This window comes from Strongylocentrotus purpuratus, unplaced genomic scaffold (assembly GCF_000002235.5).
Source record: "Strongylocentrotus purpuratus isolate Spur 01 unplaced genomic scaffold, Spur_5.0 spur5_scaffold_16, whole genome shotgun sequence".
Lineage (NCBI taxonomy): Eukaryota > Metazoa > Echinodermata > Echinoidea > Camarodonta > Strongylocentrotidae > Strongylocentrotus > Strongylocentrotus purpuratus.
In genome coordinates, this window is record NW_022145601.1 from 34,182,001 (window position 1) to 34,208,547 (window position 26,547).

At 37.2% G+C, this 26,547-nt stretch overlaps 1 protein-coding gene across 1 annotated transcript; it reads left to right on the forward strand.

Moving 5' to 3' along the window:
* Positions 1-25,365, forward strand: LOC100890054 (mucin-17). Its single transcript, XM_011664554.2, has 22 exons — positions 1-452; positions 2,471-2,644; positions 3,079-3,270; positions 4,577-4,726; positions 5,651-5,833; positions 6,836-7,015; positions 8,137-8,289; positions 8,966-10,015; positions 11,834-11,962; positions 12,562-12,689; positions 13,193-13,433; positions 14,007-14,204; positions 14,498-15,541; positions 15,952-16,053; positions 16,657-16,758; positions 17,227-17,354; positions 18,181-18,442; positions 18,961-19,128; positions 21,880-21,918; positions 22,299-22,504; positions 22,836-23,099; positions 23,958-25,365. The coding sequence occupies exons 1-22, from the start codon at positions 386-388 to the stop codon at positions 24,000-24,002; spliced, it is 5,205 nt and encodes a 1,734-aa protein (XP_011662856.2). The 5' UTR covers positions 1-385; the 3' UTR covers positions 24,003-25,365.
* The last annotated feature ends 1,182 nt before the right edge of the window (positions 25,366-26,547 follow it).

Here is a 26,547-nt window from a genome sequence, read left to right on the forward strand (position 1 = left end):
GTTCAAATTGCTTGATGAGAACGTCTGCTTTTTGGCGACACGACTTTGGGCGTATCTGCATTTCTAGTGAGTAGGATTGACGTAGGTGCATTTCCAGCTGATCCTGTTTAGATTTATAAAGAGATATCATTAAGGGAAAATATTTGAAACTGGCAAAAAAAAAGTTAAATTTCCTTCAGCTGGCCTGTTAAAGTCGTCAACGTTTTAACGTGTAGAAGAATATTTGAACTAAGTGAATTAACGGGAGATACTTTGAGACAACATTTTGGAATTTTCCATCGACGAAGTGAAGGTCGCTACAGATGTAATTAAACGTATAAAAGCGAGATAAATAATTGTGCGAATGACTTAAGGAGATACATGTACATTGCCATACTCGAATACAATGAGGAACTCAATGTGTCTGGTGTTACTTGTCTTAACGGCGTGTCTTTTAAACTTTTGCAGATCACGTAAGTACACATTTGATTTTAACCTTTATGTGCGAGTATTAAGTGATTAATGCTATTCAGTCAGGTATTTGATAGGTGATATACATTTCATATTATTGAATGATATAAAGTTATAATATAGTTTTGTTATGCTCTGTTTATTATAAAATGTATAGACCTTATCATGTTAATGCTTCCATACAAAGGCCCCACAATAATTGAGATTTGAAAGTTATTTATGGTACCTTTTTCAGGGCATTGTTAGAAGTGCGACATGAATTACTTAATGTGTATCAAATCTTAATGTTGGATGAAACTGATTTAGTTTTCATTTGTGAAACTTACATGGTTGTTTACTATATTATTAAAAGAACCATTATTTCTGTATCTATAGATAATGAAATCTCAATTCATTTAGAAAGTACATATCATTTTGAAAAAACTATAGATTGTTGACTGAAGCTTTTGCAAAAAACAGTGTAATATTACTGATGGTACATCCGCGGCGTTGGTAGACGTTTTATTGTATTGGTTAACGGATCAGTATCATTTGGCTCTTTCATAGTGAGATTTATTTTATGATAAACAATGTACTAATAAATGGTTCGTTCGTATTAATCTGTATATGGTTTCAGTAGGACACCTACTGGGTGTGCAATAGAATAGATTTATACATATATTTGTTATGTCATGTATTGTAGAGGTGACGTTGTCGACCTTTCAAAAAAGTAACTGAATATGCAAATGCAGGGCTATATCCTTGTTAAATCGGGTGGTAAATGGGTACCCAGTAGAGTTGGATTTGCAACGAATGCGCCTTCAAAATATTGCCTTGCCATAATTCTCCCCAAGGAGCAGAGCGTGTGTACTTTCATCCCGCCCCCCCCCCCCCCCACTCCGGGGTCGGAATGACCGCATGCGTGTTGCCAAAATGTCCGGTAAAGGGGTACTTTACGTGCGACAAAGTCCGGCCCGAGAATAGTAAAAAAAAAAGGGGTGTATTTGACTTTTCACCCGGAGATTTCTTTAAAAAAGGGGGTGTTTTTTCTTTTTTTCTCTCATCTCTTTGGATTCCTGAGAAATTATTCCGAATTAAGGGGGGTACATTGAGCATTTTTCCGAATTTAGGGGGGTCTCCAAGGCAGGAAAAGCCCGCAAAAAGCCCGCGAAAGGGGGGCTCGGAAATGTTGGCAGTCCTCAGATAGGGGGTGCTTTCAAAAAGAGGGAACGAGCATATGCGTACCCTAAATAACACTGAGTGGGGGGGGGGGGGGGCGGGACTTTCATGTACAGATCAGCAATTGAATCCAATGGCTGGGGTAATAATTAGTTTAACATGAAGACACGTAATATTAAGCGCCATACAAATATGACTATTATTTATCATTATTATTATTAATATTAGTAGTAGTAGTAGTAGTAGTAGTAGTAGTAGTAGTGGTATTTTCATAAATTTTGTTAATATTTGTATCGTCATTATATAATTGTTTGTATTATTATTGTTATCATTAATATTACACTTGTTGTTGTTATTGTTATTTACTATTATTCTTATCATTATTCTTATTATTATCACTATCATTAACTTTACCAATCTGTACATAACGCACAAAACGCAGGATTAATTTTACCTAAAATAAAAACCCAGATGGGAAAACAAAGTTTTTCATTTGATGGTGCGGCTTTTTGGAATAGTTTACCTAATTTTTTAAGAAATGCGCCATCAAATTCTTCATTTACTCTTTTTTTTTGGCGTTATAATAATTGAAATAATTGAACTGGTCCATTGTGTTGTTTTTGTTTCTTTTCTTTAGTTCGAAAGTGTTGTAACTGAATTCATTTTGTTTCGATCTGGATTGTTTACATAAATATGTTTGTAATTTTGTATTTATGCTGAAGGGCCTTCAAGGAAAACAGTATTTAACTACTGATGGAGCCAACCTACTAAAAAAAACTAATAGATAAATAAATAAATGAATAAATTAGTATTATTAGTAGTAGTAAATACTATTAATACTAATAAAATTATGTTTCTATAGAATGCACGAAGCCGAGTGGTTTGGATCCATTCTTAACCACCACACCTGATGGCCCCTATGACGAGGATCAGTTCATTCTGATCACGTGTACCAGCGGAATACTTTCTGGATCACCAGTCTCATACTGTATTGGAGGAGCCTTTACCAACCCATTGGAAGATCTCACGTGCGATCGTAAGATAACTACAACAATACATTTTGCAAAATGACTACTGCTTAGTATGACTGAATTGCCAAACTACATGTTTTTTGTAAAGTAGATGTTTTATCACTTTCCAACATCTATAATCACAATTGCTACATTTTCTTGAATTACCAATACAGATTTTAAAAAAAGAAGAAGATTATTTATTATATGAAATTTAGATAAACCTAACGCCCTTCTGACTCCCAGTAAACGATAATTTTGTTTTATTAATCGTTTAACACTGTATTTCATTTATACGGCCAATAATACTTGAATTCTGATTTTCTGAATATTGAATCTTAACGTGTTTTCCTGTGTTTGAACAAATTACATAACACGTGTAATCCAGTATAGATCCAATCAACGGGTGCGAAATAAAAACAAACGACCAATAACAGTAAAAAATTCATTTACCGTCCAGTTGAATGCGAGTCTCCTATTACGGGTCAAGAATCTATTAACATTGTTGGAGGAGAGATGGCACCATACTCGCACCATGCTACTGTAACATTAGAGTGTGCCACGAACTACGGAGAGCCTTTTGAAGGTGCAGATACTACAGTATGTAATGATGGAACATGGGAACCAGACCCAAGCCAGATAAAATGCCAAGGTAAGGTACCATCTTTACAATTAGAGGTTATATCTTATATGGTTTCTTTCTTTCACCATTAGTTTTTTTTACAAGCTCTGCTTTTCAGTGGACCTCTCCATTTCTACCGAAGAGAGAGATAAGGTTTCATTTGTAATTATTATAGTTATCAAATTATAGGTATTACAAATTGTATGAAATGTTCTTTATTTTCTCTTTCTTCTCCTCTTTCTATATGAATTTGTTTGTACGTTTAAATTCTGGAAGATCTGTCCCTTTCATGTTTTGTGTTTAAATGTTAAACCATTCTTTCTTGCTCTCCCTATCCTGTTTTACAATTGTGAAGAATAATCGCGTGTTTAATATTCCATTGTTTGATAGACGTAAATATACTATGACACCGATATCCAGTAACCATATTGATTGTAACCGGGTAACGTTACCTAAACCCTTTTATTGATTTCAATTGTTACTATATCCTCAACAAAAATTAACAATGATACACATGTAAAACAGCATCACCTGGCTTTTCATGTATAACCAATAGCGGTCTGTGTAAAAGGGATAAATAAGATAGGCTTTTACTCACCGATCTTTAAAAAAAAAAAAAAAAAGATCTCTACTATACAATCTTCAACAAAGATTCTCCCCGATCTCATCTATTTTCTACAATGTGATATTACGGAGACCACATCACAAAGCCGTGTCTGTGAAGTGTTCAAACTCCCTGTATTCTTCATCTAGAGTCTATTGACAAACTATTGTATTCACCTGTTTACTATAGTTACAATAAGTATTTCAAAAATCACAATGGACGTTGCAGGATTTATATATTATTAAGTTTAACAAACAGCAGACATGTATCTTATCCGACCTAACAAGTCATAACATCTGAGTCACACAGCCTAACCGACTCCAACCCTACCGATAACTATCAAAATGGGGCAATGCAGATCTTCTTCTTTTCGGTCAGTTGTCGCTTTTTTTGTGACCGCGGTATTCTGTACGCTTTTCGCACTGTGACCATGGGAAACAGATTAAAGAAAATAAACATCAAGGCAAACATCCATAAACTTTAATTTATTCATAATTTTGCAAATTTTAAATATCTTCACGCTCATATATTTCATAATTCAGTGGACTGAATTCAACTGATGTAACTTGATCCTTTAAATTCCCCCAGCCCGGCCGATACCGGACATCTTCGCCATTCATGGTCATGTACATCCTCGATCTGTTGACGTGGTTGTTGTTCTGAAATCGGTCTTTTCTGGCCGGGTGACTAAGATATTCGAATAAAAGCCTGAAACATTTGTTTCTTCTTCAGCTCCCTGTTCAGCACCAATCGGGACGGATCAAGAAGATGATATATACCTACATGGTGTAACGGCTAGCCTGACGTGTAGCCTGAATGAGGACGAAGCAACACTTGAATGCGACGATGGAGTTTGGTCTGATACCACCTTCAGGTGTCCAGGTATTTGAATGCAAAATATAATCATTTTCTGGCAAAGCTGAGATTCATGAAATGTTACTCAGGTCAGATTTACAATAGAAAGAAACATGATGAAACCGAGGTTGTGATTGCAGGAAAAAAAGTGTATTACGTTTGTTAGTGGAAAAATACGCTTTCCTGTCAAGATTCAGCTTTTTTAAAAAACATATTAAACATTTTTTAATTGAATTATTATACAGTATGTTAATGTGCATTTCTATGAGCGTGTTATATATTTCTTTTTGGTATTTGATTGTAATTATAACATGGAAGTCTTCGGATTGTTGCCAAACCCAAATTGAATTGAGCAAAATTAATTGAACCAAGTTTAATTCATGACATTCCATGGTTTTTCGACGAATGAATACTCCACCAGGGAGTGGAGAATGAGCGCTGTCAAGTGGAGAATCGTAATAGATTTGAGTGACCGGAGTAGCAATACTTTACTTGTCAGTTTCGTTGGTATTGGTAAAACACTATATAAGAAAAAAAGATCTTTTAGTATTATTATCATGAGCATGATCATCATCATGATTATCATCACCATCATCATCATCATCATCCCCATCATCATCACCATCATCGTCATCATTATCAACGAGCACCTCTTTTAAAGTCCGTCTGTACTAGTTTGGCCAGGGGAATTAGACCTTTCTGCAAGGTCACTGACAGGTGGTTATCTCATCAAATCAGCTCCGAATTAACATAGAAAAAGGGGATCATGGGGACCAACAGTCAACGATTAGGGATTGTTAGCTTTAAAGTGGGCAAGTAGCTTTAAGTAGTGCAACTGGGCTTTACAGCACAGGCATTACAACTAACGATGTGTCAGTGAGCGTGTACATAACTGTTTGTTGAGAGAATTCCCTCATACCCAAACAAATTGATGTGTTGTTTTATTTTCAGCTTGTTTGAAGCCCGATGGTATAGACCCTAATATAGTGCTGGATTCAGGCAGTGTTGAGTTCTATAACGGTGACTTCATCAATGTAGCATGCGAAGAAGGTTCTTCGATAATAGGGATTCCGTTCACATATTGTATGTCAGACGGCTCGTTCCAGTACTCTCTATCTGACGTCACATGCAACTGTAAGTAGATTTTTGTTTCTTGTCAGCTAGTACCTATTGTTAAGACATTTCCTTGGTTTCGATAATACTGTAGATACTAGCTTATCAGGAGTATCTGTATTTATTTTTTTCTTTATGCATATTTGATCTGACTTGATGTGATTTGGTTTGATCCGATATGATTTAATTTGTTGCCCGTTTCGCTAGAAGCTAGAAGCATATCGAAATAACACAATGTAATAGTCAAACAAAGATGAGGAAGATGGGAAGAGAAGAACATTTAATAACAGATCATTATTGACATTAATGCATATTATACAGATTTAGGGACATGATATGGGAAGATATGCTTGTATGGGGCATGCCCAGATTCGAATAAAGTATTTTAACCTTTTGGAAAAGTTCCTTACATCTGGCTTGATACAGATTTGTATGGCTCCACCAGGTCAGCAGTATCTATGAAGAAAAAAATATTGATCAACCATTGCATCATCAACAACATTGTTATGAAGACGGTTATGGATCATACAGTATTTTTTTTTTTACATATTTCATAACACTTCTTCATCTCTAAACAATCTCCTTTAAAATTGATTACTCGAAGGGTTGTAAAAGGCTACGGTTTACCCAGAAAACAACAATAGGAAGAAGAAAAAGTAAGAATGAGAAGTAACAACCACCACAACATGTTCATATCAGCAGGTGCTCAATTCAGTTGCGATGTTATTGATAAAAGACGAAATATAAAGTCCGTAAGTGTATCTTTAAATATTTGTTATCAGTTCGATAGGATGACAAGGCATCTACAAAAATACATCGACAAAACACTAACAAACGGAAACCTGTTATTACTCTCGTTTTAGCCTCCCTGTCCTACGGTACCGATCGCATTTAAAAGATAAATTCCTGTCATTTACCTATGTATTACACCTGGCTGGAGAGTGTCAGCGATAAATTAAACACAAATATGCATCCATGTATATGCATTCCTATTTAAACATGTGTTTTATATTGTGTTATTAGTGGACTGTGATGATCCTGCAATAGACCAAGTGACATTGCTGAACACGGGTGCAGTATACACTCACAGTTCAATTGCTATGCTGTCCTGCGCTGAGGGGTATGGTAGCTTACAAGGACCAGACGAACTGACATGTAACAATGGCACATGGAGTCCTAACCCTAACTCAACTACATGTGAAGGTAAAACTGTAATAATATCTGCACACATATATATAAATATGTATATTAAGTGCTTTTACTGCTTTAATTTATTTCATAATTGATAGAAATGACACTATTAGTAAACTGATGATACAATTTCGAGAAGAAAAAAAAAGTTTGAAATATGTCTCCTATTTGGCCAAGGGAAATAATTCTTGTTTTCCTTCGGTAATGGTTGCCCGATTCCAGCTCTTTCACGTTTGCGGTATGATGCCTATGCGTATTATGTTGCCAAGTGTTTATATGTAATCCAAACTGATTGGGCAAAACCTACACTTATTTGCTAGTATGTACAGTGCGTTCTAGAAAAAATAAAAAAAAACGAGAATTATTGATGTATTATCATGACTAAATCACAATTATGAATAATAAGTGACACATATTTGTTAACCTTGGATCCTCTTCTTTTATTTGATGCAATTCATTTTATGCATATTTCACGCATGAGTGATTATAAATAATTTGAAGAGAGGGTACACAAAAAGTCATTTAGCGGGCGGTATCTGAATTTCAAAGAGAAAATCCCATTTCCATAAAGTTCATTTTCTGCCCTTTCATATGACACCTCAATCAGGAAAAATGAGCCAGGAATAACAAAGTTCTTTTTTGTTTAAATTAATGCTTGCATTTCCATAATTTCATTACACGAAATCGTTTTCAATGGCTGCCTGCCGTAGCAACAAACAGAGTTGGCAAAAAACTTAACTCTGTTTCGTTGACGATCAGCCATACACAAATAAGACGAAAGACTTGGTGGATGGCTGATCGTTAATGAAACGAAGTAAAGTCGTTTTCATTAAATGAAATAAGAGGATCTAAGTTTATAATTATAATTGTGATAAAGTTTTGATAAAACATCGATAATTCTAGGTTTTGTGTTTTCTGGGACGCACTGTATTGTCTATTGGTATGTATATATTGTGCACATTACCATGTAATTATAGTTTGCTAGACTTAAACAAAAAACAGATATTCAATGTTTATGTTGGTTTACTTTTTGCATCTTAAAAAAAAAAAAAAAAAGTGATTTGACACCCACTTTACCATTCAACATTATTGTAATTTAATATCATCATTGTTTTGTTTCTATTTCCATCTAGTTTGGTGTCGATCACCATCCAATGCCGAACCAGAAGGTTTATATGCCCCTGGAGATAGTGAAACATTCACCTGTCAGTACGGAGATAGTACTCCACTTCTACTCACATGCAACATGGAATATGGAGAATGGGACCAACTACTAGAATGCTCTGGTGAGTAAATAGTCCTTGTTATATTATTGTCAGGGGTGGTTAATGCGATGTTAAATATTTACATCATGAACAAATGGAAATGCGTGACGTGTAACATTGTATATCCTGGATTTACCCCGTTTAAACCCACGCAAACATGCGCGCACTGCGACGCATGACAATATTAGAGAGGTCAGCCCCCAAATGTCAGAAATGTACTGGTATTTTTTTGTTATTATTGGTTTGACAAAAATGTTAATTTGATGATATTTCAGCTTCAACCCTTTATTTTTTATTGTGTGTATTTCTAACGAAGGATATAAATCAATTATACAATACACTGCTTTCGAGGCACCTGAAGCATGATGCACTCTTTTCGGTGACAACCATAGTGACTATTTTCTTCGGAGCTGCATCCTTTAGAAAATAATGCTATTCCAATCACCAAAGGGAGCCCATAATTTATGAACATTGAGTGGTTTCAGTCTCAGACAATTTAGACCATGACATGTGTAACACGCTTATTGTTAAAACAACGTATTAAGAACGAGATTTGCATTTGAGACTTGCATTTGCTACAATTAATAAAGTTATCTGGTTTTATTATCTGGTAAAACAGTCTATTATCTTCCAACGAAAGATACTGGACTGGGAAACTGTCTGGAAACCAACTATATGCATATTTTTCTTCAACTAGAGCCACCAATGACAACGGATATAGCGACAGAGAAGGCCTTTACAGATGATTTATCTTCGGGAACCTTCATGACCGAGATCCAGGATTTCTCAACCAAAACCGATTTGCCTACAATTGGTGGAACTGACACGTACAACACCGAAGTTACCTCACCATGGACAGGAACAACGATGGAGGAACTAACTTCATCTACAGGAGCATCTGAAACAACAATCCCTTTGGAGACTGACATAACCGGAGAGACCACAGAATATCTACAACCGGACCTTACTTCTGAAATAGCGACACATATTATTCTAACAGAGATTACGGACAGGGTGACAGACATGCCTACAGAAACTTTAACGGACGTTACTACTACTACAGGTTCCATAGTTGACGTAACGGCTACTTCGACCGCACAAACTGAAGATGTCACTGAACAAACTACTAGACTGGGTGCATCTACAGGAATGACCGATATGACAGACATTCCTACAAAAGATATAACGGACGATACTATTATTACAACAGGTTCCATAGTTGACGTAACGGCTACTTCGACCGCAAAAACTGAAGATGTCACTGAACAAACTACTGGACTGGGTGCATCTACAGGAATAACCGATATGACAGACATGCTTACAGAAGATATAACGGACGATACTATTATTACAACAGGTTCCATAGTTGACGTAACGGCTACTTTGACCGCAACGGCTTTAGAAACTGAAGATTTTAATGAACAAACTACTGAACTGGGTGCATCTACAGGAACGACCGATATTACAGACGTGCCTACAGAGAGTATAACGGACGATACTATTACTACAACAGGGTCCACAGTTGACGTAACGGCTACTTCGACCGCAACGGCTTTAGAAACTGAAGATTTTACTGAACAAACTACTGGACTAGGTGCATCTACAGGAATAACCGATATGACAGACATTCCTACAGAAGATATAACGGACGATACTAGTACTACAACAGAGTCCACGGCTACTTTGACAGCAACGGCTTTAACTGAAGATTCCACCGAACAAACTACCGGGCTGGGTGCATCTACAGGTATGACAAATCTTAAAACTTTTTCTTCTGATTCTACTGACACTACCGCAAAGACAAGACAAACCACATCGTATCCGAATACAGATTCTACGACGGACATTACTAATGAGGTTTCAACCAATCAAATTACCGACATAACTACAGAACCAAGTACATATATGATGACTGAAATAATGAACGAATTTCCAACTGATAGTCCTACTAGTACTAAACAAACGGTCCAGATTACAGACATAACTACAGAACAAATTACAGATATGGCGACAAAATTGACGACTGCATTTCCAACTGATAGTTCTACTACTAGTACTAAACAAACCGTCCAGATTACAGACATAACTACAGAACCAATTACAGATATGGCAACAAACTTGACGACTGAATTTCCAACTGATAGTCCTACTAGTACTAAACAATCCGTCGAGATTACAGACATAACTACAGAACAAATTACAGATATGGCGACAAAATTGACAACTGAATTTCCAACTGATAGTCCTACTAGTACTAAACAATCCGTCGAGAATACAGACATAACTACAGAACAGATTACAGATATGGCGACAAACTTGACGACTGAATTTCCAACTGATAGTCCTACTAGTACTAAACAATCCATCGAGATTACAGACATAACTACAGAACAAATTACAGATATGGCGACAAAATTGACGACTGAATTTCCTACTGATAGTCCTACTAGTACAAAACAAACCATCCAAATTACAGACATAACTACAGAACAAATTACAGATATGGCGACAAAATTGACGACTGAATTTCCAACTGATAGTCCTACTAGTACTAAACAATCCATCGAGATTACAGACATAACTACAGAACAAATTACAGATATGGCGACAAAATTGACGACTGAATTTCCTACTGATAGTCCTACTAGTACAAAACAAACCATCCAAATTACAGACATAACTACAGATCAAATTGCAGACATGGCGACAAACTTGACGACTGAATTTCCAACTGATAGTCCTACTGGTACTAAACAAGCCGTCGAGATTACAGAGATAACTACAGAACAAATTACAGATATGGCGACAAAATTGACGACTGAATTTCCTACTGATAGTCCTACTAGTACAAAACAAACCATCCAAATTACAGACGTAGCTACAGAACCAATTGCAGATATGGCGACAAAGTTGACGACCGAATTTCCAACTGGTAGTCCTACGAGTATTAAACAAACCGTTCGAATTACAGATACAAATACGCAACCAACTACAGATATGATGACTGGCGTTACGACTGTGACAGTCATTAAAACAGAACAAACTACTGTTTTTCATGAGACGGACGTGACTTCAAAGCTTCCCACAGACGCAACGACATACATAAACACTGGACCTACAGCTGACGTGAAACAAACGTCAACAATTATAATGACGGACATAACTACAGAAGCTGTGACAGAAAGTATTACTGACTTAAACCCCACATCTGCTGGACATACAGACCTGGATATAACCACGACTGTTCCGTTGACGGTTTTAACCACCGAAACTACAATAGATAGCAAACTTACATCTGTAATTCCTACCGAACTACCAACGGTTGACAGTACCCTTCAAACAGGCTATAATACATTTACACCTGGTACCGACTTAATGAAAACTACGAATATTCTGGGAACAGACATGACTACAGAAACTGCATCAGATAAAACAGATGCTGCTACCACTGTTATTTCTTCTAATTCTGGAATGGAGCAAACTGCGACAGACACTACTACGTACAGTACAACTAAACTCACTACTGATCCTAATACAAAACAAACCACGTATATCATGATCACAGATATGACTACCCAAACAGCTTCAGACAGTACAATCCCACTGGATACAGAGTCCACTACTGATATGAAGACAGAAGGTCCGATTGAAAGGAGATCAACGAGACTAAGCACAACTAGCCCCATAGAGGAAGGTGAGTTTGTTAAAGTGGTTGTGAGAGCACTGTCATCGGTGGCATCTTGGTGGAAGGCTCTTGTCACATTTACAATAGGACATGATTTCGATCTTTGGTCGCTAACTATCCTGCGGCAAGGCTTCGCTCATCCGACTCCCCCCCCCCCCCTCGACCGAAGTATAATTGATAATGCTGGATTTATAGTATCCTATAGCTGTCACAAAAGAGATTGCGTAGGTATGTATAGTAGGATGAAACTGCAACATCTACTCCTGTAATCATATTTGGAATTCATGGCCGCGTTTCCTTTCGATGATATGAAAATAACTCATGTTGAAATATAATTTTTCAAGCGTTCTTGATCACAAGTTATTGTGTTTTGCATTAGTATCGTCTTCTGTTAAACCTCAAAAGCTAACATCTAAGGATTATTTCTTATCTTGCATTTATTATGGAACACCATAATTGTTCTTCATCGGTAAAATTGAATCATCGTAATTTCGAGACACTCAACGTATAACCGCCAAAACAGAATTGTAATGACTGAATTACATTGAAAGTACACATACTAGCTTATCATTTCTCACAGCGTTGATATTTCTTTGACTTTGTACTAGATTCAACTGAATTGGCAGTCACATGGGTCATTGATGAAATCAACGGCACACAAGCAGTTTACACAGACGATTTAAATGATCCTAACAGCGAGGCATATCGAAATCTCGTCGAGGCATTAGAAATGGCGGTAAGCCTGTACAATTATCGTTTGAATCGCTGTGGATGAATTGGCGTCACCTGCGCATTGAAGGGCATGGGGAAGGGGGGGGGGGTCACCATGACCTTGTGGTTTCTCTTCTTCGGAGGTATATCAGTTAACATTGCTTCTCTCCCCTAAGGTTCAATGAATGGGTAACTGATAAAAAGTTATTCTTTGAATGCTTTCAGTGCCTGAGGGCAGCTGTGCAACAGCTAGGGTAATAATAATACTTGAAGGTGCTGTGAGCATCCCGTGAAATAGAAATGTAAAATATGCAATTTACAGGTAGCTGATCGTAATTATAATATGATGAGATGCCTTTCTTTTCGATAATTAAAGGATCAATTGTATGTATGACGGACGCTAGCGATCAGTTGATTTGCCAGTCATGACGTACTCTAAGTCATAAATTTGTAATCCGCTTGATGTTCCATCATGAACGTAAATCACCCTATGAATGTCAGTTTCCCGTTCTGTATATATTTTCACAGATCAGAGATCTTCTCGTAGAACAGCTTGGGGAAACCTCCCTTGTTGATATCAGAATAGATGGCTTTTCCCCTGGAAGCATCATAGTGGATTTCACTTTGATCTTTAACACAAACTTTACTGGCAACGCTTCCATTATCCAAGCTCTTCTCATCGAAGCTGTTACAGCAAGTGATGGCTTTGTCAATGGTACCCTAAGTCCTACTGTTCTTAGACTAATTGCTGAGCTTATAAGCGTGATCGGTGAGTAATGTTTGAAATGTTTCTTATCTTTCGCAAATATTAATTCCATAATTTCGTGTATCCTCTGAAAGAAACAGAATGACAAATATTTAGAAAAAAACTCCCCTACAATGAAGCCCCGCTACCCCCCCCCATGACATTATACCGTGCATTACCAATGTACGATGGCAGCCCTAGCACGCATTTTGAGTGTTCGAGGGGATTTAATTGGCCTTCATCATGTCCATTGGCTACGGTTAGTGAGTGATTCTTTCCTGAAACAGAAAAGCTAGTTGGTCGGTTGGTCGGTTTTATTTACGTTCATAGAATATGAAATGAAGAACTTAATAATTCATAAAGAAACATGAAACTAAAATCTTTTGAATTTACAATTCTAGAAGAAAATAAAAAATAAAAATGAAGTAAGAGGGCTAACCCGCTTCAGATCAACCTAGTTGAAGGATACATGCATGTGGCAGATTAAACACAGGCTACCCTCAGTGGTGCCTTTCTCATAGCAAATCAAGATTTTATATGTGGGTAATCGTACATATAAACTGATTATGTTGACATCATTTTCATTTTGCTTTGTAGATGTAACATCCTCGACTGTAACAGCTACGGCAACAACCGAGGAACCTTTCACTTCAATCATCGAAATTACTTCGACTACCAATGATATGGTGACAGGTGTATCGACGATTGTTCCGACGACGGACATGATTACAGAAACTTCAAAAGAGGGCACTACAAGGACAGACTACACGGGGACGACTAGAACAACGGACGAAGGTAAATACTCGAAATGTAAAAGTAAATGGCAACTGCGGCTCCTAAAGCTAGCAGGCATCCTTCATTGTCATATGTATTAGGGATATTTTTTCAATTAAAACAAGTAAAATCCTCTCATTACGTTACTCAGTACTTGAATCGTTCATTGTGCTTCACATCTGTTTTTAATATATTGTTTAACCTTTATAAAGGGTGTCGAGTACTTTGTTATCCTTCAGCTTTAATTGTAAAATGAAATTTGTCATAGAGGATGTTACAGTCTTTTTCATTCTATTGTTCTTGTTTATTTGTAGCCTCTGTGGGTGTAACAACTGACCTTAAGTCGGAAGTACCTTCCACTCCACAGACAATGTCAACTGCTGCCACAGAACCAGTTACAACCAACACCGACACAAGTACAGAACCACTTTCAAGCGGTATGACTACAGATCCATCCTTAGTGACAGATAACACGCCCTCTACGGATGTAACAACTGATCCTATGACGGATGCACCCTCGACCCCGCGGACAATGTCAACTAATGTTACAGAACCAGTTACACAAATCACCAACACAGGTACAAAACCGGTTACAAGCGGTATGACTACAGATCCATCCTTGGTGACAGATAACACACCCTCTACGGATGTAACAACTGATCCTATGACGGATTCACCCTCCACTCCGCAAACAATGTCAACTATTGCTACAGAACCAGTTACACAAAACACTAACACAGGTACAGTCTCAGATACAAGCAGTATGACTACGGACCATTCTACAGTGACAGATGGAACGCCCTCTACGGATGTAACGACTGATCTTACGACGGATGCACCATCCACTCCACAGACAATGTCAACTCCTGTCACAGAACCAGTGACAACCAACACTAACACCAACACAGGTACAGAACCGGTTACAAGCGGTATGACTACAGATCCATCCTTGGTGACAGATAACACGCCCTCTACGGATGTAACAACTGATCCTATGACGGATTCACCCTCCACTCCGCAGACAATGTCAACTATTGCTACAGAACCAGTTACACAAAACATTAACACAGGTACAGTCCTGGATACAAGCAGTATGACTACGGACCATTCTACAGTGACAGATGGAACGCCCTCTACGGATGTAACGACTGATCTTACGACGGATGCACCCTCCGACCCACAGACAATTTCAACTTCTGCCACAGAACCAGTTACAACCATCACCAAAACATCTGAGATGACCAAGCAGTCAACGACGGATGGAAAGACGACAGCCGCAAAGACTACAAATGCTGCGACAGAGCCACGCGCAACAGAACAGAGGATCACTACAAGAGCTGCTACAACCGCAGGAACAGGTAGCTAACAAAATCCTGAACTAAAATTGAAGATAAATACTAGGTAATAAGAGATTCAGCAAACAGTTTATGGGTATTTAAAAAATAATATTTGTTTATATAACTGTAATGTGTTAAAATTATATATTTTCATATCTACAATATATATACATATATATATATTTAAAACATATCATAATGGTATTGATGATATTAATGGCGTAAAATATTGTTTAAAACGTAATTTACAAAGTTATTTTTGTTTTCGTAAAATTTGAATGTTCACAAACACATTTTTCTTCTGAAATAAATGTCACTGTAGGCCATTTTCTAACATTTTGTTTTCATATCAGAATGCTGAGGTTGTGATTGAATCTTAATTCTCACCACTTTGAAATAACATTCGTCATTTTTATAAACTCACTATGTAGAGCCGTGTGAAAGCAATACGTGTCCCTCACAAGAATTCTGCTTTGGATCCGTCTGTGAATGTCTTACTGGAAAAGAAAGACAAGCCAATGGAGAATGTACAGGTGGGTCCAAAAAAGGAACGAACATAAAGCTACGGATTAAGTTCTAGGTTATTTAAGGGAGAGGCAGTCGGGGGGGGGGGGTTATCCCTCCTGACAGATTTATATCCCCAAAGGAGAGGATTGCAGCAACATGTTTGTAATCTAATTGTTAGCAGTAGGCGATCTTTGTCAAGAAACTCAAGAAATAATTAAAGTCATATTTTCAAACTAACTCAGACAAAGGCGAATTTCTTACTAAAAGTATTTGCATTACCGTTCTTAAAGAGTTTATTGCGATTAAGGAAAATAAACATTTCGGAATTTAAAACTGACTTAACTGATATGAAACAAGCAGTCACTGTACACACTTGTTAGTATAATTGTTTCTCTTTATGAAACGACTGATCTATTGTGTATTATTTGTTCTTCGTCTCATTTTCTTTCTTTCTTTCATTTTTCTTAAATATTCTCAGCATCACAACAATCAAGGCTAAACTGCTAAACTATGAATAAATTCTAATGTGTAATAGGAGACAATCACTGTGAGTCAATATTAGCGTATCCATGTGTACCCAATCTATTTATCAATGTATTAATGGTAAATTTGCATTACATCTTATATAGATGGCTGCCAGAACATGTGTGACTTTGAAACAGAACTCTGTGAACAAAACGCCTGCACATGTCGGCCGGGAAGAAGAACGGGCACGAATGGACTTTGTTCAAGTAAGTATTCCTACTCCTCTTGTGGCCTCTGCCTCTGTTCTGGACTGTCGATCACAAGGTCCGCTGTTCGAGTCCCGCCGCCGCACTAATGTCCTTTGGCAAGACATTGATCGACATTTGCCACACTCCACCCAGGTGAAGTAAATGGGTACCTAGTAGGAATTTATTCCTTGAAACGCAGCGCGCGTAACAGCTGCACTGCTAAAGCCAGGGTAATTATGCTGCATTATTGTAGAGCGCTTAGAGACTTCTGATAAAGTAAGTGTTAGGCGCTATATAAGCAAGGATAATAATTATTATTATTATTATTTATATTTCTTCATCCTCTTCCGATTTTCGAATTGCTAACTTTGTCCGATTCTATTTCATATTCTTTACACGATCACATTCCCCTTTTGTTTAGCAATGACTAAATAATGTAGACTTCCAACTATTTTATTTTTATTTTCAATTATTTCTTTTAATCAGACTTTGTAGAATATTCTGCATCGTGGACCATCGTGGAAGTAAACGGAACCGATGCCATTTTTACTGAAGATCTCAACAATCCCGACAGTGAATCATATCAAATACTGGCCCTAGCCATTCAAAACGCTGTAAGTCTTTTGATACATAACCAGTTGTGTAGACAGGAGTAAATTGTCATTTAGTCTAACACCATTTGGTCCAACACCATTCGGTATAGCATCATTTCATCTCATTCAATTAAAATGTTGTCAAATTATCTTTTTGTCCAAAAATCACTTCGTGTAATGACATATTTGTCTATAACCATTTCTTCAAGAACCATTGGGTCTTTAATCATTCAGTCCAATTTCACTTACTCGAGAAAGATTATATCATGTTCAGCAAATAGCAATCACTACTTTCGTTGTTTCGATACCTTCTCCCAAGACAATGCAAAACTCTGGGAGGTAAAAACATTTTATATATGGACGAATGCAAAACAACGATATCCATTTTTTGTACTGAGCTGGTTTGTTGATTTTTTTTTTTTTTTTGATTTTTTTTTAAATTTAATTTTTGTATTTATTTAATTTTATTTTTTTTATTATTATTTTTTTATTTATTTTTATTTTTATTTTATTTATTTATTTATTTATTTTATTTTATTTTATTTTTTATTTTTTATTTATTTATTTATTTTTTTTTTTTTTTGGGGGGGGGGGGGTAGCTTGAATACATATTTTACACGATTGTTTAAAACTTGAGGTGGTTTGTATCTTCTTTAAATTGGGGCCAAAATACATAAAGTGCTTACATTCAATAATCGATGATCACAGGGATTGTAGATATAGGTACACATGATAAAGCATCGCATCTAATTCACGTAATGCATCTTAGGAAAATGATTTAATGCAATCATATTTACAGGAACCGTTATTTATAATTATGTTCACTATAATGTTTGCTTCCAATCAGATACGTGAACTCCTCATTCAGAAGCTGAGTGGAGACATTGGTGAAGGGACCCTAATCGATATCCAGATCAATGGTTTCCGGGCAGGAAGCATCATTTCTGATTTCATTATTAGTTTTACGAACGACCTGGTATCTCAAGACCCAGATATGCTGCAGACTGTTATGTATGATCAAATCTTGGATGACAGCTACTATGCCAACGACACGTCTACATCCACTGTGTTACTAATGCTCGCGGATCCAAGCGGTTTAACCGTAGGAGGTTTGTCGTTTTCTGTGTTAAAAAATACCTCCCAGGGATCATCTGAACTTTATACATGTGCCAAAAGATATCGAAAAACATCAGTATTTAATTAAAAGTAGGATAAATAAAGAAGGATTAATTACTATGGTTTTTTTAAACCTTTACTCTTCACAAATTTGTTGTTGTTGGTTTTTTAATAAAACTTTGGGACACCCCCAAGGAGTCGGTGGGAAAGGCCCATTGGTTATTGGAATTCCAAATTCCCCTTTTCCCGTTACAGGCAAATTGTAAAAAGCCGGGCAGGGAAAACTGAACCATTCGTTCTCATTTTATATCTGATACTTTCATCGTGCTGTATCTACGATATTCTCAATAAAATAATAATACATGCATCAGATGTTAATCAACAACCGTACTATAATCTAGATTACCCCTGTTTCATAATCAGAGTTAGCCTCTATAAATTGCATAATCTGAGTTGAAATGTTACTATAACATGACATTCACGATTTCCATCTCTGTTTTTATATAATTAGTTGTAGACAATGCGGAGTGTGAAACTGCTGGCATCTGTGGCGAGAACGCTGTATGTGTGGAGACGAATAAATCTTCCGAAGACCCGGATGGGTTTGTTTGCGGGTGCATGGAGGGTTTCACCGATGTGCTCCAAGGCCGTTTAACTAGCAGCCTAGACTGTAGAGAAGGTGAGTAGCTGTGGCCTAGGGTGCGTTTATTGACAGCATTTTTGCCTAGAATCAGGTTTCTCAAACGTCTTTCATTTTGAAGGTGATATACGCAAAGCCTTTTTTAAACGTCTTTAGATATGCCCATATCTAAAGATATGGGCATATCTAAAGACGCAAAAAGGTGTGTTTTAAATGTGACATACAGCCAGAATCACGATTCTGAGACATGATAAACGCAAACCTGTTTTGAACCCCACATACAAATCGGATCTTCCCCGGCTAATTTCCGGTTTAGCGAAATAGTGCGCAACCAGTGCTTTGCCCTAGTTGACCTCCGAGCAACTCTCTGCTTCCCGGGTCAAACGGCGCAACAAGCTGCGCAGAGACAAGGCCTTTTTGTAATCGCGAAGAGACGATAAACGCGACATCCCGAAAATCACATTCGCACAGTGGGGTTCGATATGTACATATCTAGTGGCAAGACCCGATAAACGCTCCCCTAGATACATAGGGAGATGATGAGCATGTGCCCCTTGAAAAAAAGGTCTTAATGTTAATAATATTAAAAAAGAAACAAATCAAGAAAAGAGAGAAAGGAAGAGGGCGAATAAGAAAATAATAAACAATCTCCCGCACTCCTTGATTATGTAGCCTTGTCAAGTCGCATATCATTTTTCGAGTTGAGCTATTGCCCCCACACCCCCAGCTGTAACAGTGCCCCTTTAATATATGGAGCAGGTAACTTCTTGGATGGGATAACGTCATGCCACTCTTACGTTAGCCTATAATCTTGGCGGAGTGCCGAGCTTTTTTCTTTGCTGCTAGACTAACCCTAAGCAGAACGTCTGATACGGCGAGACTACGAACCGTGAGTCGCGAAGCGGCTCACCGCCTATAATCACTGGTCTAGCTAATCAATATTCATATATATTCAAAATGGCGGATCTATGAATCATTCAACAGCCCTACCAAATAAGGTACACCTATGTTACGTTCGACCAATCAGATATAAGAAACCGCAACGAAAAAATGATCATAGAATCCGTGGTCGCGTAGGAAATCACAGCACAAGGGGATTGCTTGGTATATTGCACTCTTTCCAAAACCAGTAGGTAATGCAACACAAATATCCCTGCCGGCTTCAATAACGCTACGAATAGCGGATTCCTGCAGTTCTCTGAATTTTCCATTAGGAATGCCTAGTTTGTTGGCCGCATATGATAAAACTTTCTCGCAGAAGATCGTCGTCGCATGAACTACCCGCCATCTTGGATGAAGAAAATGACGTAATGTCACGTGATTTATAATATGCATATGCATAGACTCTTCTCCATACGTGTTTCTGATTGGTTGAGTTCATTTCGTACTCATGAGGTTTTTTCGTACGAAAAACTGCCACGGATTCATGGTCGATAATAAAAAAAAAAACAACGACTAAAGCTAGACCAGTGATTATAGGCGGTGAGCCGCTTCGCGGCTCACGGTTCGTAGTCTCGCCGTATCAGACGTTCTGCTTAAGGTTAGTTTAGCAGCAAAGAAAAAAGCTCGGCACTCCGCCTAGATTATAGGCTACTCTTACGTAGGATGTATTCTTGAAAGTGCATGGTCGAGTAGTGTGTAAAGACATGGGGATGGTTCGGGCTTGATTAGGGGCACGTTTGTGGTAGGGAGTGTATAGGTTGTAGAGAATGAGGCGAACAAATATTGCATTGTATCCAAAGATCATGTTTCATCGTTTACCCTTTTCAATTTTGTTTCATGTGTTTATCTGTCCAACTTCCTCTCCCAACTTCCTCCTTAATTTTAGGTCAGCCTTTTGGTAGATATTGTATGGACAATTTGATTTTTTTTGTTGTTGTAATTGTTGCGATGTTAAAAATGTTCATGCGTGGGTATATAGTCAATCGTTAAGCAGGCAACTTGGCGATCACTACATAGCACTGAGCCAACGGGTATTACGCCCCAGTACGTACGGATATGTGCTGCCTTCTATATACCCACGCATGAACAACTTTAAAGGCGTCCATCTAACATCACCAATCTTCAACTTTTGCGGACATTTTTTGAAAGTGATATTCACCCAATCAAAACAATTATTTCAAAGCAATGCCTCACCCGCCTGCCGACACACATTCCAGTGCCGCTAATGCTTACACATAACTCCTATGCATTAGGGTCACATTAATTTTGTGATACTATGAAACCGATAGACTATTGCATGTGATCAGAGATGGCACAAAGATTGTAGAGGTGTCGTAGTGCAGCGGTTAGCCACATTGCAGGAAATCCAAAGGTCGTGGGTTCGATCCTCGACACAGCAACGTCGTTTGTCAAAGCATTAGTCTCCATTTCCACTCCATACATAAAAGAGAAATTTGGAACCGGGTAGGATGACGAAGGATTTTTGTTAGTACTTTTTCACATGACCTCAGGATAGTGGTAGGAATACTTCCCAGGTAGTGGAGCACATTGTGTGTGAATGAATCCGATGACCAGAATTTAACTGTAAAGAGGCGTTATTTAGAATTAAACGCTATATAAATTTAGAATATAATTCTTATTATCATTTAAGACAACTAGCCTATTTCTTATTACTCGATTCGATACGGAAGGAATAGAAAAACAATGTTTTAGAGCGACAGAATTGTAAGCGACTTGATTAGTGTTGATATTGTCTGCTTAAACCATAAACGTTTTGCTCTGTACAACATGTAATTAAGACAATATATGATATATCTTTAACAAATGCATTACATTTTTCCCCTACAGAAATTGGATCTACCGAAGAGCCTAATTCTTCTGGATTAGGTATGTGTCTACGCTACTTCTTTAAACTAACATGTAAATGTAAACTAGGAATATATTCAATAATACTATTGTATGCTTTGGTAAGAAAACTAATTTATCCATTGAAAGCTCGAAAAGTTCTGGTAAGAACCATCGATTCACTTTAAGAAGATAACTACATGAAGACCGGGGGCATACCGGGACATAAATGGTCCGAATTTAGTCCGTATATTGTGTTATTTCGATTATGAGGGCATTTAAGAACTTTCTTTGTTCAAAGGACATGAATTTGTCCTAATATTCTTTAACACCAACACAATTTCTTTTTAAAGTTCAAATAATATTCCACGTTTCCCACAACTTTCCCTTTAATCTAATCATGTTGCTTGTTTCTTAAACAGCTCCGTGGGAGGCAGTGGTCATCGCCATCAGCGTATGCGCAGTAGCTGCCTTACTTTCCTTCTTCTGCTGTCTAGCTTACGTGATGATGGTCCAAAGAAGACGCTTTTACAAACAAAGATTCCAGGACGACATGCGGCCCGATCCTAGACGTGGCGAGCGTCCACATTCATACAGTTTCGATGACGATGTCATTATGAGAAATGTGGTAAGATCAGAGACAAACAATAGCATTGAATGATAAAAAGATATCATGGAATCTAAAGGATTGTTTGTCTGACACCAATATGAATTGAGATAGAAAATAGAGAAATGGCATGAAGTGGGATTTTATATGGTTGAGTATTTAGTAGTCATTTTCTTTTTCCAAAAAAAGAAAGAAAACTGTTCAATAAATCTCATATGGAATATTGTGTATCTTCAATAAATATGCCTACTTAAAAACAAAAGTACATGTAGCGTTTAAGTGTTGATCATTTATGTTCATGTTTTATTCAAACGTTTGAATGAAAAAGGTCCATTTATATTCAATTTCATAGAATTACCATGGTGATGGAGTCTACCCTGAGGGCAGAGGAGGTGCTGATGGTCCCATGTTCTTCGCCAAGGTGATCGATGGGTCCGAATCCATCGAATCTGACATCGACTCGGTACTCGATCCCCACATCGAGAGATACGGTCACTCTATGCTGAGGATGAGACAACCCCCAGGGCCCAACGTCCTACCAGAGACTGCACTGGTTCCCATCTCCAGGGGTAACAGGAGAACCGATGGGAGACAGGAATACTCACCGGATCTATCGGTAAGCGTCCGATGTCAATTCATTAACCCCCCCCCCCCCAGTTCTATTTAGGGTACGCGTATGAATGCTCCCTCCCTTTGAAATCACCCTCCTGAGTCCGGTGTGGAAAGTCAATACGGGCCGATTTTGTTTGTGTGTTTATTACGAGCCGGACTTTGTTGCGTAAAAAGTACCCCTTTACCGGAGATTTTTGGAACATGAATGCGATCCCTCTGTTCCCGGAGTGGAAGGGAGGGGGGGGGGGACGACAAATGTCAGATACAAAGTAAGGAAGCATGTATCAAAGGTTGAGAAAGAAGAGTTCTATGACCCGTATGATACAAAGGTAACTTTATATCAATTGATTACTATTGTGTAATTAACCATGTTGTACGACTAACTGATTGGGCGATTGATCCATCAATCGTACAATCCATTACTAGGCTTTAAAGTAATATAAGAGGCACTGGTAAAGGAGGGAAATAATTTGTGAGGTTTTTTCATTTGTTTGTAAATGTCAGTTGAGGGGCATAGCAAGAAGAAATGTCTAATGAAAAAGATTCCTATTGAAATGCTGTCATATTAAAACAAAATATATGACAAGATATATGTTTGGATCAAACAGTCATGCCGCATATGAGTTACCCCATGCACACGTTTCTGTGTGCACCGCAAGACTAATTATATATTTTGTTATTCCACAACATTGCAGTGTACTACAGAGTTACCGTTTCTCGATTGTTTAAAGCTGTTACTTTCTCAGTCTTTGCATCCTGTTGTAGACGAATCCGAATTATTGTGTAATAACAAGGTAGTCATCAATCTTTTTATCCAAATATTTATTCATATGCCACTTTTTTCTATTTTGTTTCCTTGCAGGGTAAAGGGCCTGCAATCATCTACAACGACTTGGCTATGCATTAAGTCCTCGAATGTTGGTAGTGGAATCTGACACACTTAAGCAACACGGAAAGCTTGTACGTCGTAATTGCGCCGTGTGCAATTACTGCACGTAAGGGGCGCCTTCCACAAAGTATATCTCAGTGAAATCGGACGTATACAAAAAATAGGTCAGATTATGTTTGAAGCTCGGAAACGCTACTAAATTTAATGCGCTTTATAAATCTATAACTGTTATCCAGATCAAGAACTGTTATATTTTCAAGAACTCCAGTTGCCTCCGACTGAAAAGAATCATCGTCAAAATTATGCCACTTAGACTTAGTATTCGTAACCTAACTGCCCTCCATGACTTCAAAGTTGCTCTAAAAACCCATCTCCTTCTAAACAGTGCTATTTAATCATGTCAACATAGCGTTATAATTGGTGTGGTTTAAGTTTACTTTATTTATGTACATGAGCGTCAGAGCCTGGCGGATACCGGCGCTATATAAATATCCATATTATTATTATTATTATTATTATTATAAAGCTCATAACAATATGAGTCCAGCTTATATTTTCCATAAGATCTCATCTAATATTCCTGCACGAAGACTTAGATCTGCAAACCAGCACTTCCTACTAATACCTCAACAGCTCAACTTAAGTCCACTATTACACGGCGTTGGGAGCAGCCGCCCCTAGCCTCTGGAATTATCTTCCGTCAGTCTTTAATATAACAAAACTTAATATTGTAGTCTCCTTTCTTAAAACTGACGTTAAAGTTTATATAAGTCTTTACATTTGTAGTTAGGTTGTACCCTATTATATTCATGTATTAACAGATAAATATTATAAGAAGTCATGTATAATGTGTTTACTTGTTAATTCTCCCATAATGAATACGTTTTATAGAATTACCTGACTGAAATGTTAATTTATTTTATCATAAGAAAACGTAGTGATTATCTTGATGTAGTACATTTTCATTTTTGTTCCATATAGAAATAAGGAAAGTAAGTTAAGAATGTGTATACAGTACTATGGCTACATTGTTAGCGGATAAAGAGACTTCAAAATATTTTATGTGCAAATCACAAATTAATCTAAAGTATGTTAAGAAAGACCAATAAATTATCAAATTTAGATAATTGAAAGAGAACAATCCATAACCAACGAAATATTATGTATAATATTTTAATCATCAACGTAATATATCAATGTTTCGACCGTTATTTTGTTGTATTATTATGAGCAAAAGAAATAAATATCCATGTCAAATGTTCATTGGACAAATAAATGAATAAAATGAAGTCAATTACAATTTATATGTGCTTTTTGGATATGAGGTTCACGAAACCCAATTGCGTATTGATTATACAGTGCGTCCCAGAAAAAAACGAAACCGAGAACTATCGATGTTTTATCATAACTTAATCACAATTATAATTAATAAATGACACATATTTGGAAAGCTTAGATCCTTCTCTTTCATTTGATACAACTCATTATGATGCATATTTCACACATGAGTGATTAAAATCAATTTGAAGAGAGGAAACCAAACAGTCATTTGCCGAGCGGTCTCTGAATTTCAAGGAGAAAATCACATTTCTAGAAAGTTCAATTTCTGCACTTTCATATGAAACCTCAACCTGAACTTTCTAGACATGTGATTTTCTCCTTGAAATTCAGATACCGCTCGGCAAATGACTGTTTGGTTTCCTCTCTTCAAATTGCTTTTAAGCACTCATGCGTGAAATATGCATCATATGAGTTGTATCAAATGGAAGAGGAGGATCTAAGCTTTCCAAATATGTATCATTTATTAATTATAATTGTGATTAAAGGGAAAGTCCACCCCCAAAATAAGTTTATTTCGATAGAGGCAGAATAATAAGAAAATCAGGTGAGTGAAAGTTTGAGCAAATTCTGAATGAAAATAAGAAAGTTATGAAGTATTGAAGTTGTGATCAATCAAATACAAATTGGCAACTCATGCGAGCTCAACTTCCATTTGCTCAGTACTAAAAAAATCTAAAATTTTCATTTTCCCTCAAGAAAAATTTCAACCATACATGCACCCTAAATATAATAATTGCAAATTTGTTTCTATACTCCCCCTGCAAGGAACAAATATATTTTCCGTCATCAATAACGAAGAAAACATGATTTTATGGAATATTATGCACAAAGCAAATGAAGGAGAGCTCGTATGATAAGTCACAGAGTTGCCAATTTGTATTTGATTGATCACAACTTCAATAATTCATAACTTTCTTATTTTCATTCAGAATTTGCTCAAACTTTCACTCACCTGATTTTCTTATTATTCTGCCTCTATCGAAACAAACTTTTTTTTGGGGTGGACTTTCCCTTTAAGTTATGATAAAACATCGATAGTTCTCGGTTTCGTTTTTTCTGGGACGCACTGTATATGGGGTGTTTCACAAAACCCTTTTCCAATGACAAATGACAAAAATCTGTGAAAATCTGCTGATAACTAATCAGAAGCAAGGATTTCACTAGCTTATAAAAAAAAACTGTCATTTGTCACCGAACACAAGTCTGGTGAAACATCCCCATC